Raw genomic sequence first — 15007 nt, 5'->3', positions numbered from 1 at the left:
ATATATTAACAGCAATACAGTCATAGTAGGGGATTTCAGCACTCCTTGGATGTTATACCAGAAACTATCAAGTACTTAAGAGGAAAATATTGGAAGAACTCTTTTCCATCTAAATTTTAAAGGCATCCTCAATTAAACAAATCAAATTACAAAGAAGACTAAGTAAAAAAATAAACCAATGGGACTACATCAAACTGAAAATCTTCTGCACAGCAAAAGAAGCCACCACCTAAACAAAGAGACCTCCCACAGAATGGGAGAAGAGATTTACATGCCATACATCAGACAAGAGGCTAATAACCAAACTATATAAAGAGCTCACCAAACTCGACAACAAGAAAACAAATGATCCCATCCAAAAAATGAAGAGAGGATATGAATAGAATATTAACCAGAGAAGAGATCTAAAAGGCCAACAAACATATGAAACAATGCTCCAAGTCACTGATTGTCAGAGAAATGCAAATAAAGACAATGAGATACCGTTTCAGTCCTGTAGAATGTCATACATCAGAAAAGATAGCAACAACAAATTCTGGAGAGGTTGTGGGGACAAATGAACCCTTCTGCACTGCTTGGGGGAAAGTAAATAGGTCCAACCTGTGTAAAGAGCAGTCTGGAAAGCTCTCAGAAGGCTAGAAATGGACCTACCCTATGACCCTGCAGTTCCTCTCCTGGGGATATAGCCTAAGGAACCAAACAAACCCATCAAAAAAGATTTGTGTATATCTATGTTCATCACAGCACAATTTATAATAGCCAAAACCTGGAAGCAACCCAGGTGTCCAATAACAGATGAGTTGAGCAAGTTGTGGTATATATGCACAATGGAACACTATTTGACTATTAAAAATGGTGAATTCACCTTCTTCACCCTATCTTGGATGGAGCTTGAAGAAATCATGTTAAGTGAGGTAAGTCAGAAACAGAAGGATGAATATGGGATGATCTCATTCATAGACAGAACTTGAAATATAAGATCAGAAGGGAAAACACTAAGCAAAACTTGGAATGGAGTTGGTGCATTGAACCAAAGTAAAAGACTCTGGGGTGGGGGTGAGAGTTCAGGTCCTGGAAGATGGGCAGAGGAGGACCCAGTGGGGGTTGTATTGTTATGTAAAAAATTGGAAAATGTTATACATGTATGAACTAATGTATTTTACTGTTGACTATAAACCATTAATTCTCTAATAAAGAAATAAAAAAATCAACAAAATAAATATTCAATTGGTTGAGCTGTAATCAAGAGAATAAAGGGCACAAACTAACAGCATGTTATAAAAAAGCAACGTTATCAGAGAGAAAGGAAATAATTTTATATATATATACACACACACACACACATACATGAATAGTACAAGAAACTTCGCATCATTCTGAAAACACATAGTGGGCATTTCTTTAAAAATACTGATGACTAGGGCTGAATTGTGGCACACCTAGTTGAGTGCACATGTTCCAATCAATGCACAAGGAGTTGGGTTCAAGCATCCAGTCCCCATTTGTTGAGGGAGAGTTTTGTAAGCAGTGAAGTATTGTTGCAAGTCTGTCATCTGTCTATCTTTCCCTTCTCTCTTGATTTCTGTGTCTATTAAATAAATAAGTATTAAATTATAGTAACAATTAAATTGGCCTTGGAAATAGAGAAATCTACTTATTATCTATAAGTACAAAAGAAATTTGAAAATTAGAGGTCATTAACTCCCTCACCCACCTATCCAACTCTTCTCTCTTTTCCATTAAAACAATAGCTGATGGAGATAGCTTCAAGAATTTATCTACTAAAATTTCAGGGACTGTCATATCACATATCTCAGAACACAGAATAAACAAAAGGGAATGAGGTTGTTAGTGTTAACTTTAGCATTATCTGAAATATTCTAATCTTTGTAAAGGAGAATACCTTCTGATGTTACATGTGCAATATCAAAATGGTTTTAAAAAATGGAAGCAAGGAAAGCATTGGTTCCAGGTTATCCACCCAGGGAAAGAAAAAGCCTCAGAGTATATCCACCTACTTGTTCTAGTATACAGTGCAGTATCAAGGGCACAGAAATGAATTCCTCTGGGATGGGATTCAACAGGTCATTGTAATATCTCATGTCCACTTCAATGCTGGTGATGAGAGCAACTGCAAAATATCAAAATGTCATTTTTCAGTTAAAGATATATTCACAATTTCTTCTGTTAAAATCTCATCCACAAATTCAAACCACAAGCATGCATTAATTAAGGAAGCATATGTAGGTACAGGGTGAAGGGAGAATAGCACAGACAGTCCTTATTCTTTAGAATTCCAACTCAAGCCATAGAGACTCAGGTGAGGGTTCCTATACATGCCTGATGGTGGGGCTTGTGGCTCTTCAGATTGGGGTTTCTTCTTGCCAGAGACTGTAGCAGCAATTTGTGGAGTCTGAAAGAAGATTAAGACATGGTTAAATTCTCCACTTGAAAGATGTGTCCCTTAAGTGCTGTTGGGTAGGACCTCAAAAATCACTGCTTATATTAGGAGGAAATGAAAGGGCTTTAGTTTATGACTAGGCCATACAACCCTGAACACGCCCGATCTCCTCTGAAAGGGCTTGATCTGAGGAAAAAAAAAGATGGAATGGTTACAAACACATTTTTTTAAAATTTATTCATTTATTTATTTGCCACTGGGGTTATGGCTGGGGATTAGTGCCTGCTCAACTCCACCACTCCCAGCAGCCATTTTTTCTTTTCTTTAGATCAAGGTAAGAAATATATACACTGTGAGAGAAACAGAGAGCACAGAGACACCATAGAACTCCTCCACCATTTGTAAAGTTCCCCATTCTTCTCTGCCCATATAGGTATTGGAGGCTTGAACATGGGTCCTCATATTTGGTAATGTGTACACTCTATTGTGTGAGTCACCTCCTGCCCCTTTGCCCCTGGGCCCTGCTTCAGGTTTTGTTAATAGAGGCCACTCAGAAGCTGTCAGGAAAAGGCTGGGGAGATGGAACAGTGAGTCAAACATGTTTGGTTTTTCCTGGGTGATTGATTTAGGATTATGCCACCCCCTTCTTAGAATCCTTTATCACTCAGAGCATATATTCACATGTATCCATAAATTAGGGCAAAATATATTCCTGAAAGCAAAAGTACACAATAGTATGCAGTGAGTCAGTATAAAGCTCCTAATGATCTAATTAGACTTAGACACCCTCCTTACTTCCTTACCTTACTTCCTATTACAATTCTCTCACTCACTCCAAAGCTAACCTTATCAAAGCAAGGACTGCAAAAGCTGAATAAGGGCAAGGGATTGGCATACTTTAATGATGACTCTTTAGTCACTATCAGGCCACCCCATCAGCTGAGGCCCTATTTGGGGAGTCCTGAGATTCCCAAACAGACATGATGGGCCAAGATGTCAAATAAATCCCTCTCTCTATTATTACTGGTCATTTCTATCAGGAACAACAAAATGGACCCCTTTGTGGGCCCCCCATAGGACCTTGCCCTCAACTTGGATCAACAATGGTAGAGAATGTTCCATCCTCTGAGGGGAGGATGGACAACATACTCTATGCTACACCTGAAGAAGATGGGTCAATATTCGGGTAGCTTGGTATGTTCCTACTCATGACCACAGAATGTGAGCTCAGATCTATAAGGATGCAGAGGCCACACAGGCTCCTAAGCTGAATGTGGGCCCCAGACCATATCAAATTGATGGGGTTTACAGTCAACAATATTTATACACTTTTCCCATATTAGGGAGCTACTCTCTTTCCTGATCCAGCTTTCTGTTCCTTTTCCAGCCATGACATCATCTCCCCAGACAATAACTTGGAACCACTTGCATATCAGTACCCCCCAACTCTTCATCTGCCTTTAGGTTCATGATTGTTCAACAATTTGTTTGGCTTTGTATGTTAACTCTCTTCAACCACCAGGTTTCAGATGCTACCATGGTGCCAACCAGACTTCCCTGGACAGACACCACCACCAATGTGTCTTAGAGCTCCACTTCCTCACAGTCCCACCTTACTAGGGAAAGAGAGTGGCAGGCTGGGAGTATGGATCAATCTGTCAATGCCCATGTTCAGCGGGGAAGCAATTACAGAAGCCAGACCTCTTATTCTTTTATCCTATGGTTTTTATCCCCTCTTATCCTATGGTTTTGTCAATGTTTCCTTTTTATAAATAAATAAATAAATAAATAAATAAATCCTTCATCACTTTCCAGATAAAGACCAAACTCTCTAAAATACAGCAACAAAGGACATTTTGCCTCTCACCTTTCTGACTATCTCCCCCCAATAAAGTTGCAGCTACTTTTTCATTTAGAGAATCAGAGAGACCACAGCATTAGAGCTTCCTCTGGCATCATAGGTCCTCCCATATGGTACTGAGGGCTTGACCCTGGGCTGTATGCATGGCCATGTACATATTTTTTCTTTCTCCAGCTCATCCAGCTTTAGTTCAGATTATTGGTTTCCACTTTGAGTGGGAGCACGGAGCTTCTCACCTGTCCTATGATCCAAACCTGTGTTACATATTTTTCTCTGTTCTCCATATCTCTGTACATCTTTGCCTCCTGCTTGAAAATACCATTCTATTCCTTTCCTCTGGAAGTGTGTCCTTCAGATGATTCATATTCAGCCTTTTCACATCTCTGACTCTGCTTGGGAAGGTTTTATCCTGGTTTCTTTGTCCATCTTCACCTATCCATATCAGATTAGGTACCATGTTTTACTGCTTCTACTACAGTGTGATCTGGTTGTGCTCCAGCACTGGTCATGCTGTGCTGATACCAGTTTCATTTGACTGCTAAAAGCTAACCTCAGGGCCAAGCGGTAGTACTTCTGGTAGAACACACAGGTTACCATGCTTGAGGCCCTGGGTTCAAGCCTGTGGTCCCCACCTGCAGGGGAGAAGCCCCATAAGAGGTGGAGTAGTGTTGTAGGTGTCTCTTCTCTGCCTCCCCATTCTCTATCCAAACAGAAAGGAAGAGAAATGGAAGAAAGAAAGAAAGAAAGAAAGAAAGAAAGAAAGAAAGAAAGAAAGAAAGAAAAGAAAGAAATATGTAAAAGCTTAGCTTGGTGAGGCGAAAGGGGAGGAGTCCTGTCCATTGTTGAAAGTTGTTGAGCTGGCACATGTTGGGTGTTAAACACCTTAATTAACGTATCAATATCCTTCTATATTTCAGATGCTATTTACTGAAACATGTGCTGAGGGTTCGCCATCACCTCTGAATGTGGCAGATACTTAGGGAACTTCATAGAGTCCCACTGGGTTGGTGCCTTTAATGTCATAATTCTTAGGAGTCTTACCTTGTTCCCATCCTCACCTACTGAATTCTAGCAGGCCGTGTCACTTTTACACAAGCATTTATGCCATTTCTTCTTCATATGGTTGGTAAACATGAGAGCTTATTGTTCAGTTCCTCATCTGGCCCAGTGTAGACACCTGAGCCCATTCCTACCTCAGCAACCTGCGTGGCTTCTGCAACAGGCTTCTCACTAGATGCATGTGGGACAGTGATAAGCTGCAGGCTTTCCAAGTAGTGCTGGTGCTGCCTTTTCCAATCCAAGCAGTCGTACATTAGACAGGCAATGCCTTCAAAAATGTCAGTGCCCAGCTGCAGCTATATAGGAGAGGACACATGACAAGTAGAATTGGTTTCATAGGGTTTAGGTTTCCAATACTAACTAAATCTATCACAGTTTGCAGTGGGACACATCCATAACCCACTGGGTCCTGGCTATGGGGACCCACTTATTACTGAGTGACACCTTTTTACCTTTCATGTCCATTATGATACAAGCCTACCCCTTTGCAGGCCCTACAGCTGCCTAGTATTTTAAGAGTCTAATGAGTTCTTCTACTGAGTGAAAGACAGGGATTTAGTTGTCTTAGAAATGTGGCCTATGTTCTTGGTATCTTAGTGCTTAAAACAACCTGTTTGGACAGGATGGTATCTTCTGCCCAACACAGGCAACTGATAATTTCTTCTTGACTGTGCAAGAAAAGAACAGTGGAAATTACAGGCTCAGTATTGTGAATCATCCCCTCCCCAATACACATTATATATACACAACCACTTTCTTAAAAAATAAAACATTTATTTAATCTAGGTTTGAGTAATAAATGTCTTTCAGACATCTACTATGGGGAGATGAGAAGTTGCACCTATGTGTCAACAGTTATACTGTAAGACATTAACTCCCATACAGTGGGAGAAAATATTTATTGATGAGTTAGATAGTGGCACATCTAGTAGAGCACACAAGTTGTCATGTGTGAGGACCTGGGTTCAAGTCCCAGTGGTCCTCTCTTACAGGGGAAAGCTTCACAACCAGTAGAGAAGTTTGGCAGGACTCTCTCTTTCATTTTCTTTTCCTCTCTGTCTCGGTCAGGAAAAAAAAAATGACTACCAGGAGCAGTGGGGTTGTTATGCAGGCACTGAGCCCCAGTGATAATCCTGGTGGCAAAAACTAATTATTTACTTAATGAAAGAGAGCCAGAAGGACCAGAGCTCCTTTTTAGGCATCTAGGATTCTGGGGCATTGAAAGTGGGACCTCATACATGCAAGTCCTATGCTCTAACACACTGAACAGTCTCCCTGAATGCTGCAATAAACATTTCTTTATTTTATTTTATTTTTTTCCTTTCCTCTCTTCTTCCCTTTCATCTGTGCTACTGTTGAGGGGAAAAGCCCTCAAGGAATACTGCTTCTAGAATACCCACATCTTTTGTCATCTGGCAAACAAGTTATAGACCAAATGCTTCTATTACCTGGGCTTTCATTTTTCAGAAGTTAAAAAAACACCATTACTAGTATGTCTGTCTGCTTGAAAACAAACTGAAAGCAAATGGTTAATAGACTCAGAGTATGTCTGAGTTAGAGAGGTCAGGCAGAGTGAGGGAGCTTCTTGTAGGGTTGGTGAGTCATAGGCTGGCAGGAGTCCTAGGAAGTGTCTAGCCTGGTCCATCTTCACAGCACACCTAACAGTTGGGGCTCCCTCTTCAGACTCTGAGACCCAGCATTCTCCACTTACACTGTGATTTGGTGGCCCTTTCCCAAAGTCTGGCACAGAAATACACTCCTGCTTTTATTTATAAAAATACAGTAAAACTTTTGCCTGATGATCCCTTAGCTTAACGAGTTAATTCAGTTCTTAAACCAAACAGCAAATCACATGTGAGGAGCCAGAAAGTTATTTCAGCAACCAAGTTCTTGAGATGTTGCAGATGTCTTACAGGAGCCGTTAGCACTTCTTGATGGGCATTTATTTGATGTAAAGCTTTCATTACCTTACTTCAGCAGAAATACAGCCTGCTTATTTGCAGCCAGCAGTACTAATGCTTTCCTTCTTCCAGAGAAGAGGAAGGGCTGGATTGCTCCTGCTTTGGAAAGTCCACTATCAATTTACAGAGATAGATGAACATGCAGCATTGGGTCTCTACACCTTGTGATTACTAGAAGTAGATTCATTACATTTGCATTTCTTTTTTTTAAATTGAGAGTGAGACAGTAAGAAACCAGAGTACCACTTCACCATTTTATGTAGTCCTGGACATCAAACCCATGCTTCGAGGATAGAAGACAAATATTTTATGATTGAGGGACCTCCCTGGTTCCATTCCCATATTTATTAAGTGTTCATAAGTTTAAAATGAAGTGTGATCATGGGTGGGGAAATGGCTCAAATGGTAGCACCTCTCTGACTTTCATGCCTGAGGTTTCTGGTTCAATCCCTGGCACATTTACTACAGTGGTACTCTGGTTTCTCTCTCTCTCTCCTTTCTTCCTCAAGTGAAGCTGTTTCTCTCATATGTACTAAATAAAAACATAACTCATAAAGAAAGTCTTAAAATGAACTTTGATCTTCCAGATGGACATTGGTGGCCTTTTTTTGGGTAACACAGCTCTCTTATTAAACCATCTTTAAAGCTGTCTTTTCTGATTACTGTGAATAGTGAGGCATGCAAACACAAACCATACTTTATGGTCTAGGAATGTCTAGGCTCTGGAAGATGGCAGCAGTTGGACCACATAATAGCCTGGCACAAAGAAGATGTTTATTGAAACTAATATTTCAATGGGACCCGGCAGAAGCACACCTGGCTAAGCACATATGCTACAGTGTGCAAGGACCTGGGTTCAAAACCTTGGTCCCCACCCATAGAGGGGACAGCTTTACAAGTGGTCAAGTAGAGCTGCAAGTCTCTCTCTCTCTCTCTCTTTCTCTCCTTCCCCCACCTCTTTCAGTTTCTCTTTGTCTCTATATAGTAATAAGTAAAATAAAATAGAAAGACATTTAACAAGTAGTTAGTAGATGACTATAAGTGTGACTAGCTGGCCAGCATAATACTAAATGGCTCCTTGGAAAGCAGAATGTTTTCAGCCTTCACCACTCCCACCATGGCCTGATTAGTCATCCTAGATGTTCTGACATCAAGAATGTTCTTTCATAACTAATATTTCAACTGGGCTAAAGTTTTTTTTTTTTAAAAAACACAAAATAATGTTTCTGAACTTTAGAATTTAAATTCTTCCACTCTATATTTTTAAAAAGAGGTAAAAATAGCCACAGCCACTCTTTTAAGAACTGGAGTAATACATCAAACTCCATCCAAGTCTTACTTTGTGGCTGCCCTTTCTGTCCTTGTTTCTTAAGTTTTGCCCTTAAGAAAGATCATCTGGTATTATTAATCTTACTCTTTTTGGCTTATCTCATTTAACATTATTTCTTCAAGCTCCTGGGGGAAGAGGAGAGGAAAGGGATAAGGGCAATGGGGTCCGGGTGCATGATGGTGGAAAAATAATGTTTTGCAAGCACCTTTCATGGAGATATTAGAAATTACATACACACACACACACACACACACACACACACACACACACACATATATATATATATATATATGTATATTTCAAAAAATGTAACCAGCTCGCAATAAAATGATTAAAAATAAAAACAGAAAACAGTAGATGCTGGAGTAGGAAGCAAGATTTTGGGAATAGTACTGGGACTTTTGATGCTAAGGCCTTGAGCCCTGGTATTCATGTCTAGGTAGTGTTAATAGCATGGAATTTATTTTACCTTGCACTCAGTATACTTAAACTTGTACTTGGGGAATAAATGACACATGGAGAAAGAAGCCTTAGAAAAAAGCTGTAAAATGTACTTAATTGGGAGATGGGGTGCCTTAGAGCATTGCTGCAATTGTCTCCTCTCAATTTTGGTTCAGAAATTCCTGTTAAGACTGGGGTCACCTGGGTCCATGCTCCCAGAGGGATAGAGAATGGGAAAGCTATCAGGGGAGGGGGTGGGAAATGGAGATTGGGGTGGTGGGAATTGTGTGGAATTGTATCCCTCCTACCCTATGGTTTTGTTAATTAATCCTTTCTTAAATAAAAAAAAAGACTGGGGTCACTTATGCCATGTAGGGCTAGAAATGTACATAAGGTCTTGATAAAACATGAAGCCTAAACTTGCCCCAAATATACATTTGTAGGTGTGAAATTTAATTAGGCATATATTTTATATTCTTAGAGAAAAACTAGTCCATTGAAGAGAGAGAGCAGAAAAGTGACTTTGACGTAGGATTTCAGGACTCCAGCCTCTTCTCTAAACATAGTTCACATTCATTGGGCATAACTTAGAACTGCAACAGAATGGTATGTAATATTCATAGTACTGCACTACTTGTGCTGCTGGTAACAGCTGATATCTGGAAACACCTTAGTCTAGTGTAATATTCTCCATATAGGATAAGGTACATATTTATTCTTATGAGTGGCAAGGAATCAAGGCTGGGTGGTGGCACACCCAGTAGAACACACCCATTACTATGCGTGAGGACTGAGTTCAAGCCCCCAATTTCCACCTGCCTGGGGAAAAACTTCATGAATGGTGAAGTAATGCTGCAGGTATTTCACTTTCTCCCTCTATAAGCCCTGTGACTTCTGTCTTTATCATAAAAAATGGTATCAGACATAATAGTCCTATTTCTATGCATTGATATTTGATGTCTTATGCTATTAAGTCTTTATAACCCACACTGATCTATTCATTGCTATTTGCTCAACATCTGTCCTTGCTTCAAAGCTTGAATCTGGGCTTCTTTCCTCTGCATTCTCATTTCAGCAAGTGCACAACCATACTGCAGTAACAGTGACTTTTTTTTCCCCCAGCAAGGAGAAACTTTATTAATGTTAATGGGCCACAAAAAGAGTTCCTGCTCTTAAAGAATTCTGGGTCCCAAACAAAGGGAAGATAGCTTATATAGGGGGCGACAGAGCTGAGAGCAGAAAGTGATGCCACAGAGGCAGAGGCTGCAAGGTAATAGGGGGTAGGACTTGTACCCATTGCGCCTTAGTTATTGTTATGGTTACTGTTATATTTTCCTGCATTAACTGTGTCTGGGGAAAACAGTGACCCTGAGAGTGAGAAATGTCTGTGTTTTGACCAGGGCCCTGAACAGCATGTCCCTGGCATAGAAAACTGCTCCCAGATTGGTTCTCACTCTCTTTTCTGAAAGTCACTATTCTCAGTTCCCTATCCACCTCTTCCACCCTGCTAAGTAAGTTCTGTTCCCTTCAGAGCACTCTGGTGTGGTTTCTCCCTGGGACTATACTTTCAATTCAGTTCACAGGATGCTAAAATATATCATTCATAGCCGACTCAGAACTTCCAGGTCCCTGTTCATTGGAATCTAGGGTCAACCAGAAAGACCTGAGATGTTATTTGTAGCCTCTTCCCCAACACTTGTGACAAGCAGCCATTCAGTATTCATTTTTTTAAAAAAGCTTGCATTTAAAATTTTTATTAGTGAACTAATATTGATTTACAAAATTATAACAGTGTTATAATTCTCTACTGTTGCCGCCACCAGAGTTTAATGGCCCCATTCTCTCCACTGGAAACTACAGTAGTTCTCCCAAGGTTGCAGATATGGATTGACTATTTTTTCTATAACTATCTCTCAGTATTCATTTTTAACCATACTTACCTACTCAGAGTTCACCACTTGAAGTGCCTTATCTCCTTTAAATGAACAGATATAGGAGACAATGCTTTTCACATACAAAGTATATCACATAGAACATTACTTCTCTGCTTTGTGATTTTGGTCTTGCCTCCTGTAAGTTTTTCATTAATAAGGATGAATAAATGTTTTCAGAGAATGCTGTGTTTGGCTGGGGTCAAGTCATCCTATTAAGGTATATTCTAGTTCACCAAGATAACTTCATTCATAAGTGAATCTTAAGAAGAAATGGACAGAGAAGGAAAACAAAGTAATATTTACACTGGGTTTGGTGTATTGCACCAAAGCAAAGGGCTCTGGGGAAGGAGAAAAAGGAAGACAGCTGAGGGAGATGACTTTGGGATCTTGGTGCATGGTGGGGGAAAATATTCCAAATTAGGGCTGACAGTGTTGTACAGACAACTATTACAGGGAAATGAGAAGTTGTCTCCATGCCAACAACTGTAAAGTTCATGAACTTTCTAATAAAGTTTTTTTTTAAGACAATTTTGGAAATACAACCAAGAGTCTAGAAAACTAATGTTTTGAGAAGATACTAAAGAAAAAGACAATGTGGCTGATAACTGCGAAGTTCACTATTTTCACAATTAATATATGGTATATTTTATGTTTTTTCTTCTTTTTTACCAGAGCACTGCTCAGCTCTGGTTTATAGTGGTGTGGGGGACTGAACTTGGGACTTTGGGGCCTTAGGCATGAGAGTTTCTTTGCATAATAATTATGCTATTTATCCCTGCCCAATATACTATATATTAAGACCCAGAAGCAGACCAGAATATTGTTGAAGTATGAAACAGTTATATGTTGCCAAATAAAATAATATAGTTTTTAATTTTTTAAATTATTATTTATTTTTCCTTTTGTTACCCTTATTGTTTTTGTTATTGTAGTTATTGTTGTGGTTGATGTCGTCATTGTTGGATAGGACAGAGAGAAATGGAGAGAGAAGGGGAAGACAGAGAGGGGGAGAGGAAGATAGACACCTGCAGACCTGCTTTACCGCTTGTGAAGCAACTCCCCTGCAGGAGGGAAGCCGGGGGCTCCAACCGGGATTCTTACGGTCCTTACACTTTGTGCCATGTGCACTTAACCTGCTGCGCTACCGCCCGTCTCCCAATAACCAGTATTTTTACACGCCTTTATGTCTCATTTTTTTTTGTCATTAGTTCATGTACTAAAGGTTAAAGAATCATTAATCATCACTGCGCATAAAGTGTTATCACGGTCTGGTAGATAAAGGAGCCTAGCACAAAGGTTTGTTCATAGTTGGTGTCCAATATATATCTGTTCAGTGAATTACTGGAGCAAACTGAACTACTGAGTTATAGTTTCAAGCCACCCACACTACTTACTCCTGCTACTAAATGTACTAACCATCATCTCGCTGTCTGACCAGTCAGAAGGGAAGACATTTTCCTTGACAGTATATTCAAGCCGAGCAACATCAAAGAGATTTGTTTCAGGTTTCTCATTATTCAGAATTGGTTCCAAGTACTTCCAGAAAATTTCAAGTTTTTTAGTGGCATTCTCTTTCTTCAGTTTTTCAGCTTCTATATCTAATAATAAGAACAACTATAAAATGAGAGTGTTGAACTTCTTCCTACCTTAAGTGATACTGTGAGTCTTTTGAATTGCCGTAGATTCATAGCATCAGAAAAATGTAAATAAAGAAATAAAACATTGAGAAGTTTCTGGACCGTGGTCTGGGAGGTGGCACAGTGGATAAAGCATTGGGTTCTCAAGCATGAGGTCCCGAGTTCAATCCCTGGCAGCACATGTACCAGAGTGATGTCTGGTTCTTTCTCTCCTCCTATCTTTCTCATTGATAAATAAATAAAACCTTAAAAAAAGTATATGTTTCTGGACCTGGATTATACAACTATGAAATTAGAGAATTTAACATCTGAAATGGATATTAAATATGAGGTTATACTACTCCCTCATTGTTCAGTTGAGTTCCAGGTCACACTTTATGGAATCAGTGTTCCAAGTTTTTCTTACTTTTAGAATGCATCTCATCTCCACATGCTCATTTTTTTTGTTTGTTTTGTTTTGATGGCATTTTTCCCTCAACACAATACTTCTAAGGTCTAGTTTATGGTGGTGCTAAGGATTGAGCCTGGGACCTTTGGTTCTATCCAGATCACATTTTTTTTTTTTAAATCATTTTAATGTTTTTTTTTTTAAATGGAAAATGGGTTAGTTGATCCATTTTCCCCTGCCCCCCATTTTAGGTGGCTATAAACAGTGGCTTAGTATTCAGTTAACTTTTAGTGACATTAAAAATATATAACCTTCTCTGGGCATTTGTGTTCTGATTGTAAAGTAATGACAGTTTTCCATAAAATTACACTCAAAATTTTACCTGAAATATGTATGCCTTTTTCATCTATAATTAAATGAGTTCTACTACTTATATCTCATTACTACATAAAAACAATTTTTCCATGATTTTGTTTTTTTAAGTATTAAATTCTGTCTGTACTGAGAATAAGCGTGAAGTTTACATACTATTATGGCTTTTGATACTATATTACTTTAGGTTGTTAACAATTCTGAGACAGTCAGAAGTAATGGGTAGAAATCTCAACTCTTACTTAAGAGCTACTTCTCATTGAGAATTCTTTTTGGTAAGATAAAAACAGTAAAACATACTTTGTGAGGTTGCTCTACAGACTACATAAATCAACATCATACAAAAATTAGCATGGAATTTTATTCTAAGGCATGTGTCCAATAAATGGTTGCTATTATTCTACCAGTGGGAGAAATTTCTACTGAAAAAAATTGTTAAAATATAGCATGATAAGAATTGGGGGTGTAGCTGCGCATTTTACAAAGCACTCTGCAAATGTTATCATTAGTAAGTAATAAAAAAAAAAACCACAGTATATATGGAGTTGGACTTCTAAGTCATATGGGCTTATGCCACATCTTAGTTATACCAAATAAAGTATATAATTGTTTTTTTAAAGATGTTTATTTATTGTTGCCACTACACCACTCAGAGTTAATTTTTTTAGATAGAAACAGAGACAGTTGGGGGCTGGGTGGTGGCGCACCTGGTTGAGCGCACATGCTACAATGTGCAAGGACCTGGGTTCAAGGCTCTGGTTCCCACCTGCAGGGGGAAAGCTTTGCAAGTGGTGAAGCAGGGCTGCAGGTGTCTCTCTGTCTCTCTATCACCCCCACTCCTCTCGATTTCTATCTCTATCCAATAAAAAAATAAAGATAACAAAAAAGAAATGAAGAAAAAAAAAGAAACAGACAGTTTGAAGGGATAAATACTACAGCAGTGAGTGTTCTCCTGTGCAGTAGAGGCTGGGCTTGAACCTGGATTGTACACATGGTCAAGTAAGTTACTTGCTGGTCATGATTTATTTATTATTATTTATTAATTATTATTATTCATAAGAACACTGCTCAGCCCTGGCCTATGGTGGTGAGTCCCACAAGATAAGGCTTTCTTCTGACTGGGTCCAGGAGATGGCACAGTGGATAAAACATCGGACTCTCAAGCATGAGGTTCTGTGTTCAGTTCCTGGCATTACATGTGCCAGGGTGATGCTCTGGTTCTCTTTCCTTCTCTCTCACAAATAAATAAATTCATTTTTTTTTTCAGAGCAAGTATCTAAGGCTATGTATGGCCTCCCTTGACTCATCTAGAGACTGTGGCATCTGGAAGCACAGATTATTTACAGTTGCTCCACCCAACCCATGGTTTAGGTGGAAATTACAGATTAGACATTTCTGAGAAATGTAGTTAGATAACTACCTTTTTTTTTTCTAGCCCACTGTCTATTGTCTCTGTAGCTACACAGGAGAGCACTTTATTTTCCCAAATGCACAACATCTGGCCAATGCAAGCAGTGTAGACTGCAAATCTAAACCTCGAAAGGATCTAATCATGTACATATTGTATGACTATGTTCTGGTCAGAAACCTGTATTTGCACTTTAAGGATAGTGCAAGAATAAG

At 39.2% G+C, this 15007-nt stretch overlaps 1 protein-coding gene across 2 annotated transcripts in view; it reads right to left on the bottom strand.

Moving 5' to 3' along the window:
• The window catches only part of SPAG17 (sperm associated antigen 17), a 287832-nt gene that overhangs the window by 135654 nt on the left and 137171 nt on the right, over positions 1-15007 (bottom strand). For both annotated transcript variants that reach the window (XM_060201805.1, XM_060201806.1), the window contains exons 7-10: positions 12404-12585; positions 5456-5617; positions 2341-2413; positions 2019-2131 (exon numbers count right to left, since the gene is read on the bottom strand). In XM_060201805.1, the coding sequence (XP_060057788.1) occupies positions 2019-2131; positions 2341-2413; positions 5456-5617; positions 12404-12585 (530 nt within the window). The remainder of the gene's footprint in view (positions 1-2018; positions 2132-2340; positions 2414-5455; positions 5618-12403; positions 12586-15007) is intronic.

Source organism: Erinaceus europaeus, chromosome 11 (assembly GCF_950295315.1).
Source record: "Erinaceus europaeus chromosome 11, mEriEur2.1, whole genome shotgun sequence".
Classification (NCBI taxonomy): Eukaryota; Metazoa; Chordata; class Mammalia; order Eulipotyphla; family Erinaceidae; genus Erinaceus; species Erinaceus europaeus.
Note: the sequence above shows the minus strand (reverse complement) of the source record. Positions and strands in the feature narration are given on the sequence as shown.